This window comes from Trichinella spiralis (assembly GCF_000181795.1).
Source record: "Trichinella spiralis strain ISS 195 chromosome Unknown Scfld6, whole genome shotgun sequence".
NCBI classification, from domain to species: Eukaryota; Metazoa; Nematoda; class Enoplea; order Trichinellida; family Trichinellidae; genus Trichinella; species Trichinella spiralis.
Window position 1 is genome coordinate 215,921 of NW_003526945.1, and position 23,860 is coordinate 239,780.

A 23,860-nucleotide genomic window follows, 5' to 3' on the forward strand; every position below is an offset into this window, starting at 1 on the left:
CCGAGTAAAACCACCCCAATTTTATTACATAAATATCATAAAATAGTAAAGCTTTGAATATTAGAAACCTGACCATTAAAATGAAATCAAAATTTGACAAATAGCACGCATCACAATGACAACCAGTAAAAATTTAGGTTTGCGACAACGAATAAAACTCATCGCAACAGCAACTAATGAAATTTAGCCGACATGAAAACCAATGAAATTTAAGGCCAATCAAATGTCGAGCGGCATGCCTTTGAAGTATACTCGTGGAGTAGACCCAAAATAATCATTGTTAAATATTAAATAATTGTATTTTGTCAAATGTTTGGTTAGCAGCACAGTTTGTGTAAATCATAACCAAAAATAGAATAATTTTTATTGTAAATCCAATCCGCCTGTTCGGAAAAGCTTTCCTGCAGTTATCATCAACAAAAAAAAACATATTTTAACAATTCATTTTGAATAAACAGAAAACAATATGGCAATATTGTTCAGTCCACTCTGCTACTAATTTCCATCGCAAGATGATTGAAGCAATAGCCAAGAGTAACTAATATCACGGCTGGCAGTTTGAACTTCGGGTACGTTTCACCCCAAAATATTCGGTCAACAAAAACTTTTCCCACTTTTGATCCACCCAAGAAATAGTAATTGCTGTAGAGGCCAAACGAAAGCGGAAGCACTTGCAAAAGAGCCAATATTCGTCGGAAACATTGGTCACTGATGAGCTTCTCGCGCAACTTTTGCACACTCTGAAAACTGTATATCACTTTGCCAAAGTTTTCTATTAAAATTTCCACCACATTCAGTCCAACCCAAACCATACAGCTGTGCCTAAAGCCATGCCAAACAAGTACAAATGAAAAACTAAGCAATAATCCGACAAGTTTGCGCTCTATACGAAACGATGGTCTGGCTATTGGCAAAAAAATATATTCTTTGAAAAAATCATACAATCCACGGTCAAAATGACGCCATATATTCGAATAAAGTGTCACTCGTGAAATGCATATTGGCCCATTTGGTGGTGTCATTTTGTCTAATTTTGCAAAAAATGCGGGAAAGCCAAAAATGACCACATACTTCAAGTGGAAAAATTGCCCTATCAATGCACCAATGCAACACAACGTGTCCAGTGGCATACTTGTCAGGAGTTCTACGTTCATTGAGATGGCTTCGAAATAAAGATGATGCAACAGTAATTCAGTAAAACAATACCAAAACAGTATACGAATGCCAAATAGTAATGTACGAGACAAGTTCATCTGTCTGCTGTTTCGACGTTCCATGTCCGGTTGAAATCTCTTATATATTACAATTAAACTGAGCTGATATGGCAGATAAAGTATATACCAGGCCAATTTAAAGAATCCGTCGAAGAAATGCTCGCAAACTGGTTGATTATCAATCAAATCTAAGCAAAAACTCAAACACTGCAACATTTTATAACCGATGAAGCTGATTGATTTGAACGCATCCTGATCGGCGGCAAAATCAACTATTCCTTCCACAGCTACGTAAAGTATGGCCAATGTGATTGTCCATACGGCCAGCTTTGATCGCAACCAGTAAGCAGCGCCATACATGACCGTCGCAGCAATGAATACAGTAAGTACAATGTGTGTTGCAAAAAGATACCAACTGGCAAAAATCCAATAAACAATCATGAACCGTTTCCACAACGTCGTTCCCAACAACTTTTCCGTACAATTAAATAACAATGAATGCAAAAAATACCACGGTAAAGCTTCTCTAACCCAAACGATCCAGTGTTGCCATTCATAATTGTTCGTATCTTTCAATTTATCACCAATTAACCATAAATGGCTCTTAGTCAACGGCGCTACAGTATTATTTTGTACTTGAGGTTCATTACTGAGTTGGAAAACTTTGTACCATGTGTAAAAAATGGTACACGAGATGACGGCAAAGTAGAATGCAGTTTCACTACTGGGCAGCGAGGGATATTTGAAGCGTTGTCTTTTCTTCTGCTCTACAGAACTGATTTCTGCAGAGCTTTGTACATGCTTTGCACCACGGCGTTTCATCGATGCGACGATGTGGTGGTTCGTCACCGTCGTTTTTTCTGGCAGACAACAAGCAAGCCGATTGCTTCTTCAAAACTTTGTCTTCATTTCTGCACATTATGCCTGCTGGTTGACGACCTCTACGATCCATTTTATTCCACTTATAAAACAGGTTTACAAGCGTCACATCAACTATGCGACCTACATCTGACCAAGGTAAGCGATCGGTTTTTTTTCCATTTTGAAATTCTACTACTCTCCGGTCGAATAGTATTTTCTCTTTTTCATCCTCCATTCTCTAATAGGTATATTTATTTATTTATTTCTGATGGTGAATATTCACCATGAAATCATATTTTTATTTCCAAATTTCATATAATATCAGACTTCTTTTCACTTAACCAGTCGACATATAAATTCATATCAGCAAACAAAACATATGCGTTACTTTGAATAATTATAAAAAAATCTTTGTTTAAACATTTTCCAATATACGAGTTTCAAGTTGAATTTCATTTTCTCATTTGACCTTGACACTGAATGTAAGTTTCATTCTGCGAATTTATAAAAGATATATTTTTTACAATTTGTGAGCACAGGGCAAAGCTCTTTTGAACTTGGAAAAATTTATTACTGCCCAGCTATTAAAAATTAATAATTTTTGACATAAACTTCTTGACATGCGTACACAATAATGCAGGACGCCGTTTCAACAAATTTGTCAATGATGAAAAAAAAGGGGGACACGCTTTCCAACATTTTCTGCGTCGAATAATATCTTATACAGTAGGTTAATAATAAAGTGAAATCGATCAAGATGGCGATTTGTTTTTGCGACACACTAAATCTGGTTAAAATTGCAACAATTTTCTAGCGAAATAGGCTTTGCAATTGTTGTATCGTTGTTGTAGATAGTTTTTGATTGTGGAAATTAACGAAAACTTTTATCTGAATAACACGACAATAAATCAAGCATCCGTGCAAATTAGGAGCTTTATTGAATTTCATTAAATTGTGAAAATGACTTAAATTATAAATCTACTTGATTGACGAAGCTAGTTGAGATCAAATTTAAACATTTCTGGATCGCGAATTTCCTCCACTTCCATTACGGACGTACAGAACGCTGCTACTTTTTACCCGAGTCAATGAATAAGAAGATGAGCTTCTCTTAGAATCAGACTGCGATCCATTTCGAATTGTGTTCAGTACATTTGAAGTTGAGCCACTCCTTTCTAGAAATATGTAAATTTGAAATCTTGTAAATTTTTCATCTTCTCAATGCAAACCGATTACCAAGCGATCTGCTTGTTTTATCGTCTCCACTTTTTCCGGATGCGTCAGAAGTAAAACTCTGGCTAAAATATTAAAAATTTACTTTGAATAAATTCAATATGCATTATAATATTTTATATTTTTTCTTTTACTATTCAACAACAACAACAACAACACTTGTCACTTTTTTCTGTTATTCTGCTTCGATGCTGGACAAAGAAAAGACATCACAGATGAAATGTTAATTTCGATTTGAACATTTAGAACAAATGTAAACAGTGATGATAACAACTAAATTGATAATATTGCAACTGACCTAAATTGTTCTCATTTTGAAAATATAGTTGTAATTATTATTTTAAAAAATAAAAGAAAAGAAAATTAAACTGTAAACTTATTGTTAAATGACTTTTACTTTTACATTTTACAGTTTATCCAATGCATATGAGCATACACACATACATACGTTTCATTAGTATTTAGAATTGATGTTTAGAAATTTGAATAATTAATTTTTGTGATTGAAAATTGAAATAGACTCACTTCATTCGTCTTGGATATTGATGGGATGTAGTTTTTTTCATAAGACTTTCCTGATGCTTGGCCATTGATTGTTCAAATTTGGCGATGGACTTCATCACACTTCCGGTACAGATAACGGCTGGAGTGCGCAGCGGCTTCGAAGCTACGCTTGGCTTGTTCATTTTCAAAATTGGAGTAGGCTTGACAACAATTTTCTTTCCATTCGGTCCTCCTTTTGTCAATGCAACCGGCTGCGGTGGGGCATTCGGTGATTCTGCATTTTTGGATTTTTCCGCGGCAACATTCTTCTTCGATACTGTGCTATTATTATAAGATCCTGGTGTGAGTTTTCGCTTTTCAGCAGCAGCATTCTTCTGGTTCGGTGTCGTTAGATTTTCATTTGAAGAAGTCTTCTGGGTTGTCTTTGATTTGTCCACTGAGGTTCTTTTGTATGCTGCTGTCTTGTTTTCTGATGTAGAAATTTGGGAAACGGATTTGGCTTTCACCGGGATGTTGCTAGCCTTTTTACAATCCACACTGGTCGGTTTAGAATCTGTCATATGTCTGGTTCTAACACGTTCGTAAGATTGCCCGGTTGGTCGAGGACTGGCATCTCTGTGAAGCAGTTGCTGTGGTTGTACAACAGCCGTCCTGCGACTGCTTGCACGTGGGATGTGTCCAGATTTTGTATCTGAAACTGCTTCCCCTGCTTTATCGAGCTTTTTTACATTTGCATTAAGCGTGTTTCCATTTTTCAGTTTTTGTTGTTGTTGTTGTTGTTGTGGTGGTGGTGGTGCAGGTGGAATTGATGTCGGATGCACCGCGACGATCGGTTGAACGCTGGCCACTGCAGTAGTTTTCACTGTTGGTTTTTTCAATTTATCTTTGTCAGGCAGCTCTGTGTTTTCTGCATGAATATTGGTTTGATTGCCTGGTGTTTCCCCTATTTCAGCAAGTACCTTGGAAAAGAAAATACATGTATGCGTGTGGTCACGAAAATTATTTCACAAATAGACACTAGAAATCACTTACTTGAGCGCGAATTCGTTTAAAAGTAACCGATTTTTCCACAGCATCCAATTTCGAAAGAGCATCTCGCAGTCCAAGTAGGAGATTATTTTCTTTAGGCAAATTAAGCGCTGACTTGAATACTGGAAAAAGGCTGCATAATTTCAAACTAAACACAGTAAATATATATATATATGTATATCGTGAAACCTACTTTATATTATTTGAAATGTGAATTATCTAACCGAACATCTATAACAGGATCATCGATCATTTTTAATGCCGAATACAAGAGCTTTTCTTTGAACAGTTCAACCAATCCCATTTTAATTGCCATTTCGCAAGCCACCAAATACAATACTCGTCGTTTGGCACTTTTATGACACTGAAGGCCTATCAATAGCAGCCGGAATATCATATTAAAAGTGAACTGTCCAATTGAGCAACTCTTTTCAAGTTTATTTAAATTGTGCTATTTGAAACTAATTAATTAATTAAATTTCATTTATTGGATCGTGATTTCTTCAATATACTTCAACAGTACTGATCAACGATTTTAGCAAATGCTGCATAAATAATAATAGCTCCATTTTCGTTCCTTATGTTTTTTTAGTAACAGTAACTAACCTTCTCTGGATTAGTTTGTTTTAACGTATAAATTTTTAAAACTAGCATTTGTATTTTCGATTGTTCACGGTAGTTGAAGCATTTTTAACATGTAAACAATGTTACGTACAATTTATAAAGAAATCCACCAAACTTTGAACTTGTTTGCTGCATTTGAGCTGCGAAATCCATGTCAGCATAGTTTTCAAGCAGGCAAAGCGACAAGGGATAGCTTGCTTGAATTAAAAATTTACATAAATAAATATATCGTTCTTGATATTAATTACATTAGAATGATAACACAAACCACGTGCAAAACTTCATCTTTTAGCATTGGAACAAAGCTTGTTATTAGCACATCTTCACCAACACAACTTAAAAGTGATCGTAAAGCCAATATATACTGTTCATGACATCTCCAATTGCTCGAATTTCTTATAAGACGATTACACGCAAGAAGTACACGAGTGAGCTGAGATGGGTGTGATTTCTGAGATATATTTCACTTAGATTGATAAATTTAAATTATGAACTTCCAACTTACATGAGTCGGTATTTCTGAATCCTTCTTCGGTGGGGACGTCTTGTACATATAACTCAATGTTTCATCCAAATGCTTAGCAAGACCTTCTATTACCTAAAAAGAGTTCAGTTAAATAAATTTATGTTCAATTATACAATCAGTTTGTATTAACATATCCAAATAAAAATGAGGATATAAGAGAAAAGTATAAACGCGTCAGTGAAAAAATATCTTACGTCAGTATCGCCAGAGTATATCAGATCAATGAAACAATCCATCAATTCTGACGAATGCGGGTCAAAAAATTTGGCTATAATGTGAAAAGACAAAGCCGCCTGCTTTTGCACTTCACTGTCCGTGTCTTGGCATAAACGCCGATATACTGGTAAAAGTGAGGTTCGAAATTCGTTCAAAGTCATCAGTTCCGTAAGAATCTATTAAAATTACAATAATATGCTAAAATATATCAGGCATTGCAAAAAGAAAAATCGTTGAAACTGTTTAAATTAAAATTTCTGGTGCATTTTATTTATGAATAAAGGGTATGAATTGAATATATAAAAATTAAATTCCAAAATATGTTAGTAATAAGTTTACAATATTTGGAAAGATAAAATGATAAAAGAAACATACTGAAATAGCTGCTGCAGCAGAACGACGACATGTGATCGATGCTATATTCGGATCCATACGTTTGGAAACATAATCCTAAGTATATACATCGTTGTAAACACATATTTTAAGATATAAATTACAATCGCTTTTCGTAATAGAGATTAAGAAGAAGAAAGAGTATTCCATACGTAATCTCCATTTACAGTCTCTTCTCCGTCAGGTTTTTCTTCTGTGCCAAGCGAAGATAGCTGCTGAAATATTTCAATAATCCATGTTTTTTCAGAATTTGTCATCTTATCTAAAAAGCATATCTAATAAAAGGACAAAATACGCAGGTTATGAAGTAGCATTTACCATCCAATGACTCGCATAACTTTTTCAGAACTTTAGCCAAAATCAACAAACTAGACGTGCTTTTTGTTAACAAAGCATCTTCAGCACATTTCTTTATTATTGGCATGAATATATTCGAGCGGGTTTCTAAATTGCAATTTTTTAATCAACTTCATTATCTTTACTGATGAACGGTTTTCTTTGCTGCAAGCAACAAAGTTTGATATTGCGCAGTAGATTTGGTTTATCATAAATTGAAATTATTAAAACATTTTAATTCAATAGCCTAACACTGAAGTTGTTTTACATTGAACATTGAAACATTAAGTAAATTTTAGCAAATTGCCGTCATTTTTAGAGAATGCATGAATTAGCATGTTTACAAAAAAGTTGGATGATTTTCTTGTATGTTATTATAATAAAAATTAATACAGTTATAAGCGAACCTTTGTCGAATCGAAATAAAACGCTGACAATTGCTTCAAAGTCAGCTTCACGGACAGTTTCATCTTCATCTTTGTTCAGTTCAATTAGCATAGGAAGCAAAATAGATTTTATATCTGCAGAACTGAAAAATACAAAAAGTTTACTGTTATGAGAAAAAACAGTTATGCAAAAATAGCACAATTCATGCCTGATAAACAAAACTATAGTAGGTAATTGCTGACAAGCTGTAGCTCGAATTCTTGAGTCAGGATCTTGACACTGCGCTTGTACAACTGGTAGAATTTTTCGCCTCACTCTGGCATCAAATTAAACATGTTCATTTGAATAATAATCAATTTATATTTCAAAATGTTTGTTATTATTATTTTTCATAAAATTTGAAAAACAATTTTTGCCATCTGATTGAAAAGCTCATAAGGTTTTATTTATTATTTACTCGTCAGGTGAAATTTTAGGTGCTATTTGTCCAAGAAGTTTCCCTCCAAATAAACGAGCGTAAATGGAATTCATTTGCTGAGATTTTTGCAAAGCAGTTGGTAAAACCTATAACATATAAAACCAAATAGACGCAATAAATAGCAACGCTGTGTAGTTGTTCAAATACTTCACTTGTCAGCAGTGGGGTCGAAATGACGTCGATAACATCGATAATCATTTCCATCCAAGCTGCTCGAACAACTGAAATTATCAAAATTAGTGCTGAACATATGCAAATGTTGCAATTATCTTAAATATGCAGCAGTGCGAAAATTTATTATAAATATTGAATAGGAAATGATGATCACTTTAAACGCAGAAAATTGTCAAATGAAAATTAGATTAAAGAATGTAGCGATATTAAATTAGCATTTTTTACTGACAAAAATATCAGATAAAATTCATTTTTCAACCTATAAAAAGAATTTTGAAAAAGAAAATCATGCAATAATAGAATTACGTGCTAAAATTACTCGTCGATAAGAATATTTGTATATTATTTAGTGAAAATTTGAATACTATGTTTTCAAGAAGTGTAAAATAGAAGAAAGCAATTTACTGGAATCCTGGTTGTCAATAACTTTGAAAATTATTTTCAAAATAGATTTGCATATTTGTTCATTTTTTGCCATCGCGTGCTCTAATATGCTTCTGAATACTTCGCAGGTCTCGAATTGGATGTCCATTCCGCAATTCGATAAGCACAGCATTGCCTTGAATTACAATACATAACAAACGCATACGTTTATTATTTGTGCAGACAGAAAAATGAAACCTGCTTACTTCCACCGTAGGTAGAACATCTCTGAGTAGTTTGAGTTTGTTGACCAAAAAGCCAGGCAAATTTCGCACCACGCAAATTCGTTGGTTTTCTGATCCATCGCTAAATAATTATTTCATATTTCTATGTTTCTATTGAAAATTTTTTCTTTTATCACCAAATTTCCTCATTGTATGTTTGTCCATTTTATTGGATAATTATTCACTACAGAAAGGCAATAAATAAATAAAGTTTATTGGAATGATATTCTGCAATAGCCATTTTCTGAAACAAGAAAGTTGCTTTTTCTTAATTTCGCATTTGAAATTTTAAAAGTGAAAATTCCGTTGACAATATAGACAAAATGCTTCTAAGCAAATATTGAATGCTAAACAGACTTTTGCTTCATGAAAGTATTATTCAATCTTCATTCCTCAACTCAACTCATCTCGACAGGTCTGAGCATCAGTTTTATATTGTTTCAAAAACGAAAAAAAAGTCATGAATGACGATTAATTTTAATTCAATTTTCAGAAATTTTAATAAATAACAGACAAAACTTTAGCATGTATACACACACGCGCGCACACACACACCTCTTGTAAATAGATTTTATAACAAATTGCATCAAAGTACATTCTTCCTGTTTTGTTGAATATAGTTATCATATCTCATGATGTATTTGTTGAAAATAAGTTTAAAACAACCTTTTTACTGTTCTTCGGTAAAATCAAGTGAAAACTACAAATGGCAAATTATCTGGAAAAAATGCTTGTGAATAATACTTAAAAGCTGCAACCTTGCTTGTGCAAGTGTAATTTTTAAAAGTCATTTTAATGAATTGCATAATAAAGCACTCTTTTTTGCATAATAAATAGCACGTAATTGCTAGCCTTGTCAAGCAGCTTGAAGCAGTTTCACGAAGAGTAGTAGCAGTAGTAGAAGAGAAGAAAAGCAGCATAGCAAGCAAGAAGCTAGTGCCACCAAACAAACAAGTTTTGATGTGTTAAAAATATTTTTCTTTCATTCTAAACTCCCGTAGCGTTTGTAAATTTGTGTAAAGTATATTTGGAACCCTTTTTGGCAATAATTTGAATATGATAATTGGAATTTTTATCACCTCACATTCCCTGCATGTGGTCCACATGGCAACATCAATCCCCAGAGGCGTTGAATAGAATCCAAAAGTCAAATAAATAGTAAAGCTAGTAATGAGGATTTTGTTGGAAAAATTTTTTACCACTGTTCCACTCTCTTACGATTGAATGACATGTTTCAGTATGAAACTGCATCCAGATAGAAAAATGCTCGTGCATTCTATGTCAACTGCAGATGTTTGCATAGCAAAATCGTAAATAGCAACAGCAATAAAAGCTATTACGTAAATAAGCACAGGTAGTGAAAAGCTGAAATGAAAGTCTTGCTCTTTGTTAACTGAAAATGCTAAAATTTTTATTATATAATTGAAATGATCACGTAACGGAACATTTGTTTGTGCTTATTTTTTTTCTTTTGAAAAATACGATAAGAAAGAAAATAAAAGCGACTGAAATAAATATCATTTCTGATTTTACGATTTAAAAGCTTAGTGGAAAGTTGGTTTGATTTTAAAGCTAAAACTTAAACATAATGCTGCTTAATTCTGTTCAAGCAATCTTCTGTTATTAGTTGAAACACATGCGCGCCATCAGATTGCTTGCTTTATTGTGCAATTGGAATATAATTTTGAATTCAGTTTTAATCGACATATAACAACACAACGACAAACGGAATTTTATACAAGTTTTATAAAATGTGTACGTGATTTTATTTTTCTTTTATTATTGAAATGAAATCAACTGAAGTGATTTCCCTTTGCACTATTGAAATACTGGCATAAAGTTGAAAAGAAAATAATATTATATACTGCTTATAAAGAAATTTTCACAATAAATAAGTCCAATGTAATTGATAACAATTATAATAGGTGATGAAACCGTTTTGCAAATGCTTATTCTTTTCAAAATATTTACAAGAGATTGCGCAACGTATTCAACAAACGTAAATTTTAGATCAGCTTTTTCATATTGAATAATAATGCATTTTACAAAATTACAAAACATGTATGTATGTATGTATGTATGTATGTATGTAATAATTTGTAATAAAATTTCTGAACATTGTTATAGTCATTTGTAGCAATTAATAAAAAGGCTGTTTAATGAAATGTGGTGTATGTCGTCGAATAGAAATGGTAAAACAATTGCTTCGTTGCTATCAGTGGTTGTTTGCACAAGGGTGACAGCAAAACTTCAGTTATTTTGCTTATAAATTTTTAAATTTAAGCATTAACATAAATAAGCTCTAATATCTTTACTTTAGAAAATTTATAACTTCTCAGAAATTTTGTCAACAAGAAAATTATAATTCTATAATTAAATTATGAAATGAATACACACACACACACACACACAGACGCACACATAATCCTTGAAAACATTATCCACATTCAAGAGTTTTCCATGTATACAGTAGTTGTATGTATGATATGGTTGAAATTTAGTTTGAATTCGAAGAACGCTTACAGTTTTACATGGTTGATGTAAGGTTATTTATATGTATAAACTTGATGTAGTTTTGATTTAAAACAAAATTTGTGTTTATCTTATTTAAAATTTAATACAGCAAAAAAACAAAGAAAAAATATTTTTAACTTACGTGAGTACAGCAATCAGTTGATCAGCGGTGATTTGGTCAATATCAAGCGGAATATCTCCGCTCATTGAAAGGGCAATATATATTCATTGAAAAGCAACAATTAAAAAAATATAATAAAATAAATAAAAATACACTCAAATCAACAACGGTCAAATAAATATTAGCGAAAATGTGTGTGCGTGTTGTTGAATGGAAGTTAAACTTTTCCAACTGGACTTTTAGGATGAGAAGAAGCGGAAGAAAAATTAGTTAAAAGCAACAAACGAATAATAATGAAGAAGAAGAAGAAGAAGAAGCAGAACTTCAATGAAACGTCCATTCTGGCTTGCGGAAGCTTTTCACTGCGGCAAACGTGGCCAACCAGCGTCAAAGGGCGGCCAGCTAACGCTAACACGTTAGCAGCTGTTTGTTTAATATACACTTGGATAGCCGAACAAAGAGTTGGCTATAACCAAATGCAATCGACACTAACAGTTGTCAGCAGTCACCTGACTGATGAAATGCCGACAACCTGGACAAATGCTCACACCGTACCCGTCAAATGGCTATTCAACTTCTTATCATAATTTACAATTTGATGGTAAATTATTTCTAAATTGACAGTGAATTTTATTCTGTTCATTCTTTGCAATCTTATCTTTACTATTCACAAATCACATACCACATTTATTTATTTCAATTTTATTCCAAAATTAAAATTTTATATAAATGAAAATATTCTGTTTCACAACTGCAACTGCCAAATAATTATATAAAATTATTCTGAAAAGTAGTAAATTATTTCAATAATTTAAAAAAAGAGCCAACAAACATTTTTTCATTATTTATTCCTAATTATAAATCATATCATATTCGAAATTAATTTCAATAATATTCCATTATTTCTTATTACGATTACGACATTTCATAACATTTATTAATAATTACACACACACACACACACACACACATACACATATTATATTTATATGCTTCACATAGAGTAGTCATGTGTTTTTATAATGTGTTTTTATAATCACAGTAATACATGTGTTTTTATAATTTCCAAAAATTTTGACACTAAGATTTATAGAGTTTTAAAACATATTTTTATCCTTATTGTAATCTTATTTTAAGTGTTCTATTACCCATTACTCACCGTTAATACTATCTTCAATTGACTGAGCAATTCGACTGACTGGAGGCTAACGGTGTGCAACAACTGAATATAATGGCGTTTTCGTTGCAAATCCCGACGCATGCATAAAACGCATTTTGAAAAACACATATATTCTTGTAAATAATTTACTCAACAAACAGAAGACAGACCTCAATGATGACATAAAAGGTGTCTAATTCGGTGAGTTGCATTTTGCCTTCACTTATTTTGTAATTTATGAAAATAAGCAGTCTGTAATCCACTACCGTGATTGAATACAATAAATAGAGTATCTGTAATTTTGTCTATATTTCATGTCTGCATTAAAGAGCAATCTGCCAGGGATGCCTTTCGTTTTAGATGTTCAACAACTGCAGTAGTCCATTATTGTGGATGGGTTATTAAAATCAGTAAGCGGATGTAATAATTCAGGTTGAATTTTACGCTATACGTTTTAATATTACATTATCAGAATGAAAATTTTCACAAAAAGAGGTAGTTTATTATTTTTGATGTTCGGTGCATTGAGGCTAGATCGTGCAACTCTGCGTATGTGAACGCTGTTTGTCTAATATGTAAATCAGATTTCCCTGACATAGTAATTTGATCATCAACAACGTGCTTGCTTTGCTTGTTCAATTAACGTGACCAGCAGTAGTCGCAGGACGCGTTCATTTGGTGCATTGTAGATTCACTCGTGGTGTGCAGTGGCTGAAGATTATCTTCACCACTTGAAAGTCAGACCAACATCTGTGAAAGAAATTGTTTTATTTTCTGATCCCCTTATTTTCATTTCTTGAAAATGATGAATTCTAATTTACAGCAGCACAAACAAAAACCATGGTCCTCACCGCTGAGACGTCATCTATATGTAGGTAAGTTTAATTTTTTTTGCTTAATTCGCAATTGATCAACAACACAGATGAAAATAGGTATTGAGCTTGTAGTTGAACAACATAAATAAATAATACTATGTCTGAAATAGTTCAAATTTTATCTCTAAGCAAAAGAACATTTTTTTATTTTGTTATTCTGAGCTTTCCCTAATTGTAGCACTTAGTTCATATCAACGAGTTTGTTTTATATGTAAAATGTAAATTGTAATTTTTTTAATTTCATGTTCTGTTTTGATTCATATTTCTCAAGTCATATTATCAATATGAGATGGGAAGCTGTTTTGTGAAAATCGGTGATTTGGAGTTGTTTTGGTACAGTTAGGCTTCGGCAATTAGCGTTAAATGATGCTACTTGTTTGTCTAGTATGCTAATGAATTTTCACTGAACAAGGTCTTGCGAGTTACGATTGTTTGACTAATATGGAAATTGTTAGTTTTTGAAACTAGGCTTATCAACAACTGTGCGTGCGCCTGTTCAATTTACTATTTTGACGAGCAGTAGATCCAAGCAGTATTTTCTACATTTGCGTTCGCCATTCAGAGTATTCCGTTTTTAAGTACTGAACAGCGCGACTTTTTTCACTTGTTTTCTTCCTTCCAGTGTACACATTTTTAATATTTCGCCAATAATTATATATGAATTACCATATTTGAATATTCAATTTTTCATTAATCATATTACTTGCAAGTGTTACTTTATGATAAAGCAGACACTTTATTGAATGAAGCCAAATACCAGAGAAGACGCAGACAACACGAAGCGGAATACAAAGAAAGGTGTATGTGATTCCTCATAGGTCCTTATTCTGTAAGTCTGAGATAGGCATATTTGGGAAGTATGAATTTATGCTTCCGTATCGATCACAGCTGTTTAGTTATGCTGCTGTTGTAAGCCACCTCAGCCAAGCAAACATGAGCTCAGTTGCTGATAAAATATGCATATGAAGGGAAATTATTTTGCATATTTAAATAACAATCCTCACACAGCGTTATATGACCTAAATAATGCGCACTACATTTTAACGCTGCATTAGCTTTTTGACTGAAAGTAATTTTCAAATTCACCTCGTAAATGAAATTTAAAAAATTAAAATTTGAATTGCTACCGATATGAAGTGATAATCTATTTTACATATGAAACAACTTGTTGATATTTGACTGCTATATTAATGGCAAAACCCAATGTAACTAAAAGTGATTCTTTAATTTAGACGTAGATTTGCAAAGCCAGTACTTATTCTTAGTTATATTTGTAAAGAGGTTGTGAACTATTCATATTCAACGTACCAGAATAAACATTCTGCTCGTTCTCGGTCACTTTTTTTCTGCTATTCTAAATTGCATTTAATTAATAAGCAGTAAATTAACACAATCGTGAAACTTCTCAAAATGCTTGGCAATAGTCAAATAAGTGCAAAATAAATTGAAAAATTGAATGCAGCTGTTATAACGTCATACATTGTTGTTTAATGCAATAATTTACTAAGGATGCTAATAAAACTAAATTTATTAACAATTCAAGTCAAGTTAATGTCTCCATGCTCAGGATGTATTTTTCAACAATTTGCTTCCGCTTATAAGTGCATTTAAACAAATGGATCAGTACTTGAAAAATTTTTATCAATTATTAAAATGTTTTGTTGATTAACGCAGAGAATAATTTGTTAGTTCTGCCTATATAGATTTTAGGTAATATCCAACATTTAATTTACTAATTTAATGGTGAAATTTGCTATATTTGCATTGTAACAAATTTCGCGTTTATGGGTTGAAAAATGGAAAATTATTTGAAATATGTAAAAATGAGTCATCATTTTAAAAAAATTTAATTCGATAATGAGCATTCAAAAAAACTTCTTAAATAATTTTTGCTGTAGGGTGCTGTATTACAAAAGGAACATTCAGGAATAATTACAATGAAAATCATTTTTTGCTATTGAATTGAACAGTTATGATTTGACAGACAACTGAGTAATTTTTTATTTACGCTTATCATGTGCTTGTTCAATATATAATGTCGCCCAAGCTAATTTGAATGTTATATGTTATGCTGTTTACATTTTATCCTCTAATTTTGACCCAAGCGCTCATGAAATACTTCGGCTTGCATTTGTCAATTAAAATATTGTAATTATTATTGTTTAGACTTTTCCAATAATTGCTCACTGAATTCGATAAAATCAAAGTAAATTCTGACTCATGAGGAATGTTTTCAAAAATAATTTTTGCTGATTATTGCTTGAAAATCTTATTGACTGTATTTCCTGTTGTGAGTTCTTTGTTATTTTCTTTTTGTAGTACAGTAGTAGTATGGCTGCCGATAGTGATAGGTTGAAACTAAATATTTAATTTTTGCATTTAGTTTTGGAAACAATTTGTTAATAATTTTAATGTTAAACACGCGATAACGGTTTCTTATATTATCATTTTGCCCATTGTTTTTATTTTTGACAATTGTTATTCATTTAATTAAGTATGTTTATTATGATACATGTTATAGTGTCTTTCTAGCTATGTTGAATTGTTTTTATGTTAATTAATTTATCAAATAATAATTATTTTTTACCATTTTCGTATACTGTTGTGCGTATTCTGTTTGAAAAACCGAATGGCAGGAGAAAGTGATGTATTTATGGCTGAATGCATTTTGAAGGAACGTTATAGAAAAGTATAATATGTTTATTGAAGTAATATAGTTCTGTTAATTAGGCATTCATATGTGTAATTAAAGTTATTTTTTATTGTTTTTTATTGTTCACGGGAATTTGTAGTTATTAATGTGATGTCGCTGTTAACATTGTTAAAGTACATTTTCAAGCGGATGGCCAATAGCTTCAAATTCAACATCCGCAGATAGCCATGGTCAGATAACCAAGGAAGAATTAGAGGCCAAACTAAAAGGATATTTTGAACTTCTTATAGAGGAGACGTGCAGCTAAGCGCTCATGATTGTTTGAGAACGAATAAAAATGAGTCATTCTTTATTCATTTTCTGGTTGCTTTTACTTTTTAGCATTTGCTTCAGCCACAAGCATCAGCGAACACTTGTAATGTATACAATGGAAGTCAGTGCGCTTTACTTCATATCAACATTTAAATTCCACAGTGGTGATTATGCAATCAATGTTGTTTTGAACCAGCATTTTTCCATTTAGCAATTAAAAATGCTGAAGACACTTCTCATCAGTGGAAGCGACAGTCTCGAACTACTATTTATTGAGTTGGGCATCATTTTCTATCTTATAAACTGGGTAGTACAAGGATGTAACTTCAGGCCCCTTAAATTGAAATGATCGGTGATTAGTTAGTTTCATTCTTCGGAGATGCCCTCACGGGGAATTGAACTTGTTTGAAAAAATTAACATTTCACGTTGCTTTGGAAAAAGCAATTTCAGTTTTAGCTCTCAGTCAGCTTGCTCATGAATTTTGCAACAGTTAATCTTTATTAACTGCTGTGTCAATGAAGTTCACAAATCAAAAATTAGGTTGCTTGAAAAAGGCTGTGATGTTTAGATATCAATAGTTTGAACGACTGAAGCACTTCCGCATACCTAATGATAGTTTTTTTAATCTAAATATATAAAACATGATCAAAAATAAATAGACCGATTGTAATTATGAAATTTTTAGATTTCAGTTTTCACCAGCCTTATTTTTTTAGAAGCTGCTTGTTTCTCTTATGAAGATCAACCCTGAAAAATGGAAATTAGTTCAGTTTTGATTTCATTTCAGCTGTGTATTAGCAACCGTTTAAAAATGAAAAAAGTACATCAAGTTTTGATTAAATGTATGCAGTATAACTCTGATTATCTGAGCACATTTTGGTCAGTTCATTAGAATGCATTGCTTATGAATATTAACCCAACCTGTATATATTTTACTAATACTGTAAAATGTACTAGAATACTGTAACATTTTGCAAGCAATTATAGTGAGTAAAGGTTGAATAACGTTGCATAATGTAACCCCAAAAACGGCATGTTCAGATTATCAGTGTTCTACTGCATATTTTATGCTGGTTAAATACATAGAACATTCATTGCCAAGCATAAGACGTCACTATTACACTAGTCCTTTAGAACTCTCTTACTGATATGGCCTGTATGTGAATTCTGACGATTCCTTTATAGCTGGCAGTTTCTCAGAGCTCAGTCTGCATTGACTATGCTGCTTGCACTTGTTACGAAGAGTCAGAGCTTTAAAGTAGTCAGGCTACTAGAACGTTTTATTTAAGTGGGCACACACTAAATTAGTGCTGAGTTGTCCTGTTAAGCGTGCTGGTCCTGTACTAAAACATGCAAGAGCAAAGAGATGCACTGCGATGAAGTTTGAGAATGCAGTAAGATGTAAGCATATATGACAGCTAATTTATACATTAAACTGACAGTACACGACCTCAAACTGCCGCTATTACTAACATTTGCTGCTACAATGACCGCTGCTCCAGTCATAAATAACACCAATTGTAAAGTACTAATGACAGCTAAATGTAAGCTATTCAACAATAAGGAAAAGCATGAACCAATGTCCAGAGAACAGCGCTGATATTTCGAATATAATATGTTTCGGTTTGCTGAAATTATTATTAAAAATTTAAATTTGTTAAAGCAGTGCTTGTAAGCACCTATATTTACTAATAATAGTTTTTTCATCAAAATGTAAATTGAAAGTTTTATTTTAATGCTTATTTATAAAATTTCAAGATTATATAAATGTGAAATTTTTTACTTATTACTACAATATATTTTAGTGGGATTTGACTTTTTATTTTTTAACAAGTGTGATATGTAAAATAAATAGAAAATCAAATATCGTAGAAACAAAAAATTTTGCACACTGCATTACCAACTTACAGTAGACACAAAATAATTAAGTGAGAATGGTAGGTGCCACAAACCAATTTGAATCAGCCAATCAGAGCAATATGTCGCTTAAGCTGCGAAATTTATAGTTTACACCGATTTCGCCCGCTGATAGGCTGCACGGTTTTTTTATCAATAATTCGTAATTAACTTATGCTATTTTATTTATCAATTAATTTGTGAGGTGGAATTACTTATCAGAACTGAATAACTTATAAAATAGCACAAGTCAATGTACAATTACCGATCAAATGCCGTACAAGTTATGAGTGAACAACCAATCACACAAAGGGGGCGGAGTGGGGAAATGGGTGCGGGTGAAATCAGCATACCCTGAGGTTCGAGTACGCAAACTAATTTTATATAAATGGTGAACGATTAAATTGAAAAAAATAGTGTGTGAAATATATTTTCATTATTTTTGTTTTTTTACATTATTTCTGACGTATTTAAAATGAAATGCTGTAACTACTTTTATTTAACCTTCAGTGTCTTTCATATTATACGGTAAGTATACTGTGCTCTACATTTTGTGAGCTTTTATATCTATAATATTTCTACGAAGTATTTTGTTGTTCAAGAATAAATTTCAGAAGCAATAAACATGGTGAAATTCGTAAGGTATGTTTCGATGTCATCTGTTTAAAGTTATAGCTATATATTTAAATTATGAATTTGATGTTTTGTAATTATTTTCGTCAGTTTGTTTTAATTTTTGTTGTGACAGAATAAATGAATACTTTCTTAAATGTAATCATCATAAAACTGCACATTTTTTTATTTATTTAAAGATTACGATTTATTGGTGTATTAAATAATTTCATTTCAAATAAAAGTTGATTTTATTCTAAGTGTATAAAGGAAGATGTCAAAATATTTTAATATATGAATTTGTTTTTTAGTAGGGCTATTGCGCATAATATAGAAGAACAGTTAGTCAATAAATATTGCTTTTCCGTTGATCAGCTAATGGAATTGCGCGGAAAAGCGTGTGCAAACTCAATTTTGAAGTTTTATCCCCCTGTACATGCAATGTCAAATTATAAGAGAATAATGGTCATCTGCGGCCCAGATAACAACGGAGGAAATGGCCTAGTCTGTGCTAGGCATTTAAAAAGCCTTGTAAGTTTAAAATATTTTATAAATGATGACTTAAATAGCTATTTTTGTCTATTTTGTTTATAGAATTATGAGCCTCTAATCGTTTATGCGGCGAAACCAAAGTCAGCCATAATGAAAAGACTTTTGTCTCAAGCTAGGGAATTTCAAATTCCCATTTTTGAAACAACAGATGATATTGATTGGTCACATGTTGACCTAATTATTGATGCAGTACAAGGATTGCATTCAAATCCTCCTGTTAAGAAACCTTATAAACAAATTGTAGCCTCAGTCATTGGGTTTATTTCAATTCCTATTGTTAGCATAGATATTCCATCAGGTATGGTTTTCCCTTTTACTATTATTGAATTTAACATAATGCTCGTTATTTAGGATGGCACGCTGATGAAGGGCCGATTGGACCAGACGCTTTGCAACCTGAGGCTATAATATCGCTCACTGTACCAAAAAAATGCGCTGAGAAATTCACTGGTGAAATGCACATACTAGCTGGTCGTTTTGTTCCTAAAACGCTTGATAAACAATATGAATTGCATCTGCCACCATACTCTAAAGACCATGACTACGTTTTACTGTAGAACTATTCTTGTTATCTTTGCGTGTTTGAAAAGAGAAATGAAAGAAAGTTAATTTTCAGTTTTTATGCCATTTAATTTTGATTTCCATTATAAATTTAACTTAAACTCATATAATTTGCTGATGACAAGAATATTCAAGATGAGAATTCATAAATACCATTATTTACGTATAATATGTTACTGTAATATCCTGTTACTTTTGCATTCTAATTTTATGATTTGAAAATGTATTTTATTCAAAATTTCAAAAAAACTTCCAGTGACGGGATTTTAATAAGAATACCACACCACAATAAAGTATTTTGTCACAAATCCTTTTTTACAACTTCATTTTCTGATTTTACTGCAGTATACCATATAGTGAGCTGGTTTTGTTATGTGGCACGTGTGTTAATAGAACAGAGTTATACAAGTCTTGTCGTTACTGCATGTATGGCAGTAAAAGTGGAGTCATGTTTTATATTTAAAAAGCCAGACTTTTTATAGCTCTGCTCTGAAACTAAATAAAAATAGAACTGTAAGACAGGTATATGACAAAATCACAATTGATGTGATGAAGAGCGTTAAAGAATACTGATCATCACATAGAAAAACTAAGGCAGCGATTCCCAAAGTGGGAGATATCACTCCCTTGGGAGCGGTGGAAGGCTGGAAGGGGGCGGTGGAAGTAAGGGGCACTTGGGGGGAGGGGCGCTTGAACACAATGTTTTATGCTTTGTGTTTATGTTGATATTTAAGAATATTAATTAATTATTTTGTGCTTAATGTGAAATGTGTCTTCATCTTCTTCGCTCATATTTGTATTTACGGTGGTGGCTTGACTGCGCTCCTGATCGCCGTTGAGCGATTATGTATTAATTGTGGATATGGAGTTAATTAATTTGGCAGTTGTTAGTCCATGCGACTTTGCTGGTTGCTTTTATCTGAGTAGCCTGGAAATCAGTCACCGCACTGAAGTCACGTTCAACTAAGTAGGAAGATGGGAAGGCGAGTAGGAACCTACTAGGAAATAGTGCCGCATGTACTTGCAAATGAAGACTCTAAATTGGGTGATAGACCCATTTTCAAACACTGACGAAATCGAAATGGAATTAGAAAAGGAATTAATTGATTTACAAATCAATGAAGAATTAAAACGAAAGTTTAAGAACGATTATCATTCTTTCTGGTTGCAAAAACAAATATCTGATCTCTATCCCGGTTTATGGAGAATGGTAAGAAAGTTCCTACTCGTCTTCCCATCTTCCTATTTAGTTGAGCGTGGCTTCAGTGTGGTCACTGATTTTCTAACAAAAAAAGAAGCTGATTGCAAATCGCCAAACGTGGTGATTTACGACTGTTCCTTACCAACATTGAACCCAATGTAGACAGATTAGTCGCAATGCACCAACTTCATCCATCACATTAATTATTTTCTCACTATATAATTCATTTTGAAAGAACACTCGATTTGAATAAATAGTCTGTTTAAAAATTCATTATTTTTTTGACAATAATTTAGGGGGGCGTTTGAAAAGTATATGTCTCTCAAGGGGGTGATAGACTGAAAAAGTTTGGGAAACACTGAACTAAAGGATTGCATAAAAAAATTAAAAATGATTTTCTAAATGCAGAGCATAAATCAAAGGCTATTTTGAGTTGCCTAGTGTTGCAGATGTTGCAAAGTTTAGCACCTCACTGGAACTCGTGGAAAACAGCATGAGCATATAAAGTGAGATTCCTCAGAATCAACTGATGAATTATTTTCAGCAAACGCTTGTGAAAATAAAGCATAAGAAAACTGTTGACAGAAATGATTTATTATGATGTAGATATAAATGTATATGAATATGTCATGAAATAGATGAAATTTCCAAAAAGTCTGGATAAATAGCGTGATAAAATGATAGAAGCGGAAACGCTTCAATAAAGAATATCAGATTTAGTGTCGTTTCCCGTTGGAGAGACAATTTAGCTTTATTGCTCAGAAAGCAAGGAAGTTTTAAGGAAAAAGTTTGCTAGGCCCTGTAAACCTGGCCAAAATAAGCATATTCATCAGGTGTGTCACACTATAGATATCAGCGTATCCTTTTTCCCATATTGATTTTACTTATTTTTATAGTTCTGTGTGATCATCTATAAAGTTTTACGTGTTGTTTAACTTGTTACTGTTATACTCTTTTTCTTGTGATACTGGTAAATTTTTTGCATTTCATATTATTTACTTAGTTTATATATAATTTAAAATCGTAAATTATGCAAAATTATATTTATTAGCCTAACGTGTATTCTCAAAGTTAAAGTTCAAAAAATTAATTTGTTCTAGTTTTGCACTAAATTACATTTTAATTTAATATATTTGAAACATTTGTTCTAAATAATTTTAATTAATTTTAATAATTTAATTTTTTTAATATTTTAATTTTAATAAATATTAATCATTTTTATTACCTTTATTTTAGCCACTTGCAATGATATTTGAGTGAACAATATGTCACATTCTTGTCTATATGTGCTTTTCATAATTGAAACAAAACAGGAAAGGAAAAACAATGATAGGGAATTAAAAAACAAATTATGACTATGTAAATTATGTTTATCAGTGAAAATTCATCTAACATGAGCTATACGACTAGCATCCCTTTTAGCGCAGCCAGCTGAGCGTTGTTTCGCTATAATGCCGTTTCTAACTGGCCTTACTCGTGAATCATTTTTGTTCACTCAACCGCAACTTGCATGTCACGTGATTTATATGTGCTTGTTTATCAGTAGCTTCCACGTCACTTGAAACTACACTTATTACTTTGATTGGAAGCTAGTTAGCGCCAAGTAATACCCCGCTCATTGCTCATGATATGATCCTGAACAAAAGCGCTAAGCAAAACATCATTAAACGGGGTGATTATCCAGAGAAATGCTTTTCCTTTGTATTTTGTGAGAAAACACTTTTAACTTTTTAATAACTCAAAGTACAACATGGTTTAGCAGTGGTACAGAGATTACAAAAAGGAGAGTTTTGAATTTAATACAATTTGATATGGAGGATTTAAAATCAGTAATAAACATTTTTTAGATTATTTGACGATCATTACATCCAGTGCGGCTGATAAAAAGTAATAAGGAAGAATTAGAAAAAAGCAAAATACAGCCATCACCAATGCAAGCATGTCATTTCCAATGATGACAATTAATGCATGTAAAATTATAAATTTAAATCACTACAGATTATAAATTGTAAATGCTTATTTAAATTACGGCGAACAAGTTTGGGAGTACGTATATGCTAAAGAACTTCAGTTCATCGACTCGGCTATCTATGCCTGCCTACTATTGTGTTTCGCCATTTGTGTTGACAATTCTAACAGTTAAATAGCTCATTCTGGAGATGGGCCTCAACAACAATCATCTACTGATTAATCTGAATTAGGTGCATATTACACTACATTACTTTTATTTGCCATTTAAAATTTTATAATGCATAAAATCAAAATTACACTTTTTAATGTAATTAATATTTATGCTAAAATGTATGTCATCTATTTTTAATCTATAAGAGTAATGATGAAAATAACATTAAGTTTAATTTGATATAAGCATAACTTAATATGAATGATATAATTCATCATAAACAATATAACTCACTATATGAAAAAATTTTAGTAAAATTACTAAAAATTTTATTGAGAACATGTGAAACATGCGTGAATTTTATAAGCGCTAGTTAGCACAGATTAATGGAATAATATTGATACTAGCAAAATTTAAAATCATTTCAGGTGAAAAAAATTAGGTTATCTTGTTAAAAAATAAAAGTAAACAAAACTTTAAAAAAATTATTTCACAAATAATATGAAGCTACAAGAAACAAAGCAATAACGGAAAGATAATCATCGGCAATGCAATGAGCAAGTAAAATCACCAGTTGCGCAAAGCAACAGAAATTGAAGTATTAACTGCCATTAAACTGGTGACATAAGTACTGTAGTATTAGTCACATGGATGTCATT

The 23,860-nt window shown here is 32.1% G+C and overlaps 4 protein-coding genes across 4 annotated transcripts; 2 read left to right on the plus strand and 2 right to left on the minus strand.

Annotated features, from left to right (window-relative positions):
* Window positions 1-479: 479 nt before the first annotated feature.
* Tsp_10054 (putative protein-cysteine N-palmitoyltransferase HHAT) lies at window positions 480-2,255 on the minus strand. Its single transcript, XM_003373160.1, has 4 exons — window positions 2,221-2,255; window positions 1,213-2,103; window positions 1,072-1,162; window positions 480-740 (listed from the first exon to the last, which is right to left on the minus strand). Exons 1-4 carry the CDS (start codon window positions 2,253-2,255, stop codon window positions 480-482), a joined length of 1,278 nt encoding a protein of 425 aa, XP_003373208.1.
* A 937-nt stretch (window positions 2,256-3,192) lies between these two features.
* Window positions 3,193-11,343, minus strand: Tsp_10055 (putative HEAT repeat-containing domain protein). The gene is made up of 16 exons (XM_003373161.1): window positions 11,279-11,343; window positions 9,841-9,987; window positions 9,702-9,786; window positions 8,605-8,704; window positions 7,949-8,022; window positions 7,781-7,887; window positions 7,344-7,465; window positions 6,919-7,044; window positions 6,753-6,862; window positions 6,186-6,383; window positions 5,971-6,063; window positions 5,734-5,916; window positions 5,066-5,292; window positions 4,845-4,974; window positions 3,834-4,531; window positions 3,193-3,250 (listed from the first exon to the last, which is right to left on the minus strand). Exons 1-16 carry the CDS (start codon window positions 11,341-11,343, stop codon window positions 3,193-3,195), a joined length of 2,523 nt encoding a protein of 840 aa, XP_003373209.1.
* A 7,063-nt stretch (window positions 11,344-18,406) lies between these two features.
* Window positions 18,407-20,451, plus strand: Tsp_10056 (Rad21 / Rec8 like protein). The gene is made up of 7 exons (XM_003373162.1): window positions 18,407-18,491; window positions 18,768-18,795; window positions 19,077-19,269; window positions 19,360-19,615; window positions 19,669-19,870; window positions 20,224-20,328; window positions 20,361-20,451. Exons 1-7 carry the CDS (start codon window positions 18,407-18,409, stop codon window positions 20,449-20,451), a joined length of 960 nt encoding a protein of 319 aa, XP_003373210.1.
* A 442-nt stretch (window positions 20,452-20,893) lies between these two features.
* Window positions 20,894-21,680, plus strand: Tsp_10057 (DnaJ domain protein). Its single transcript, XM_003373163.1, has 2 exons — window positions 20,894-21,088; window positions 21,624-21,680. Exons 1-2 carry the CDS (start codon window positions 20,894-20,896, stop codon window positions 21,678-21,680), a joined length of 252 nt encoding a protein of 83 aa, XP_003373211.1.
* The last annotated feature ends 2,180 nt before the right edge of the window (window positions 21,681-23,860 follow it).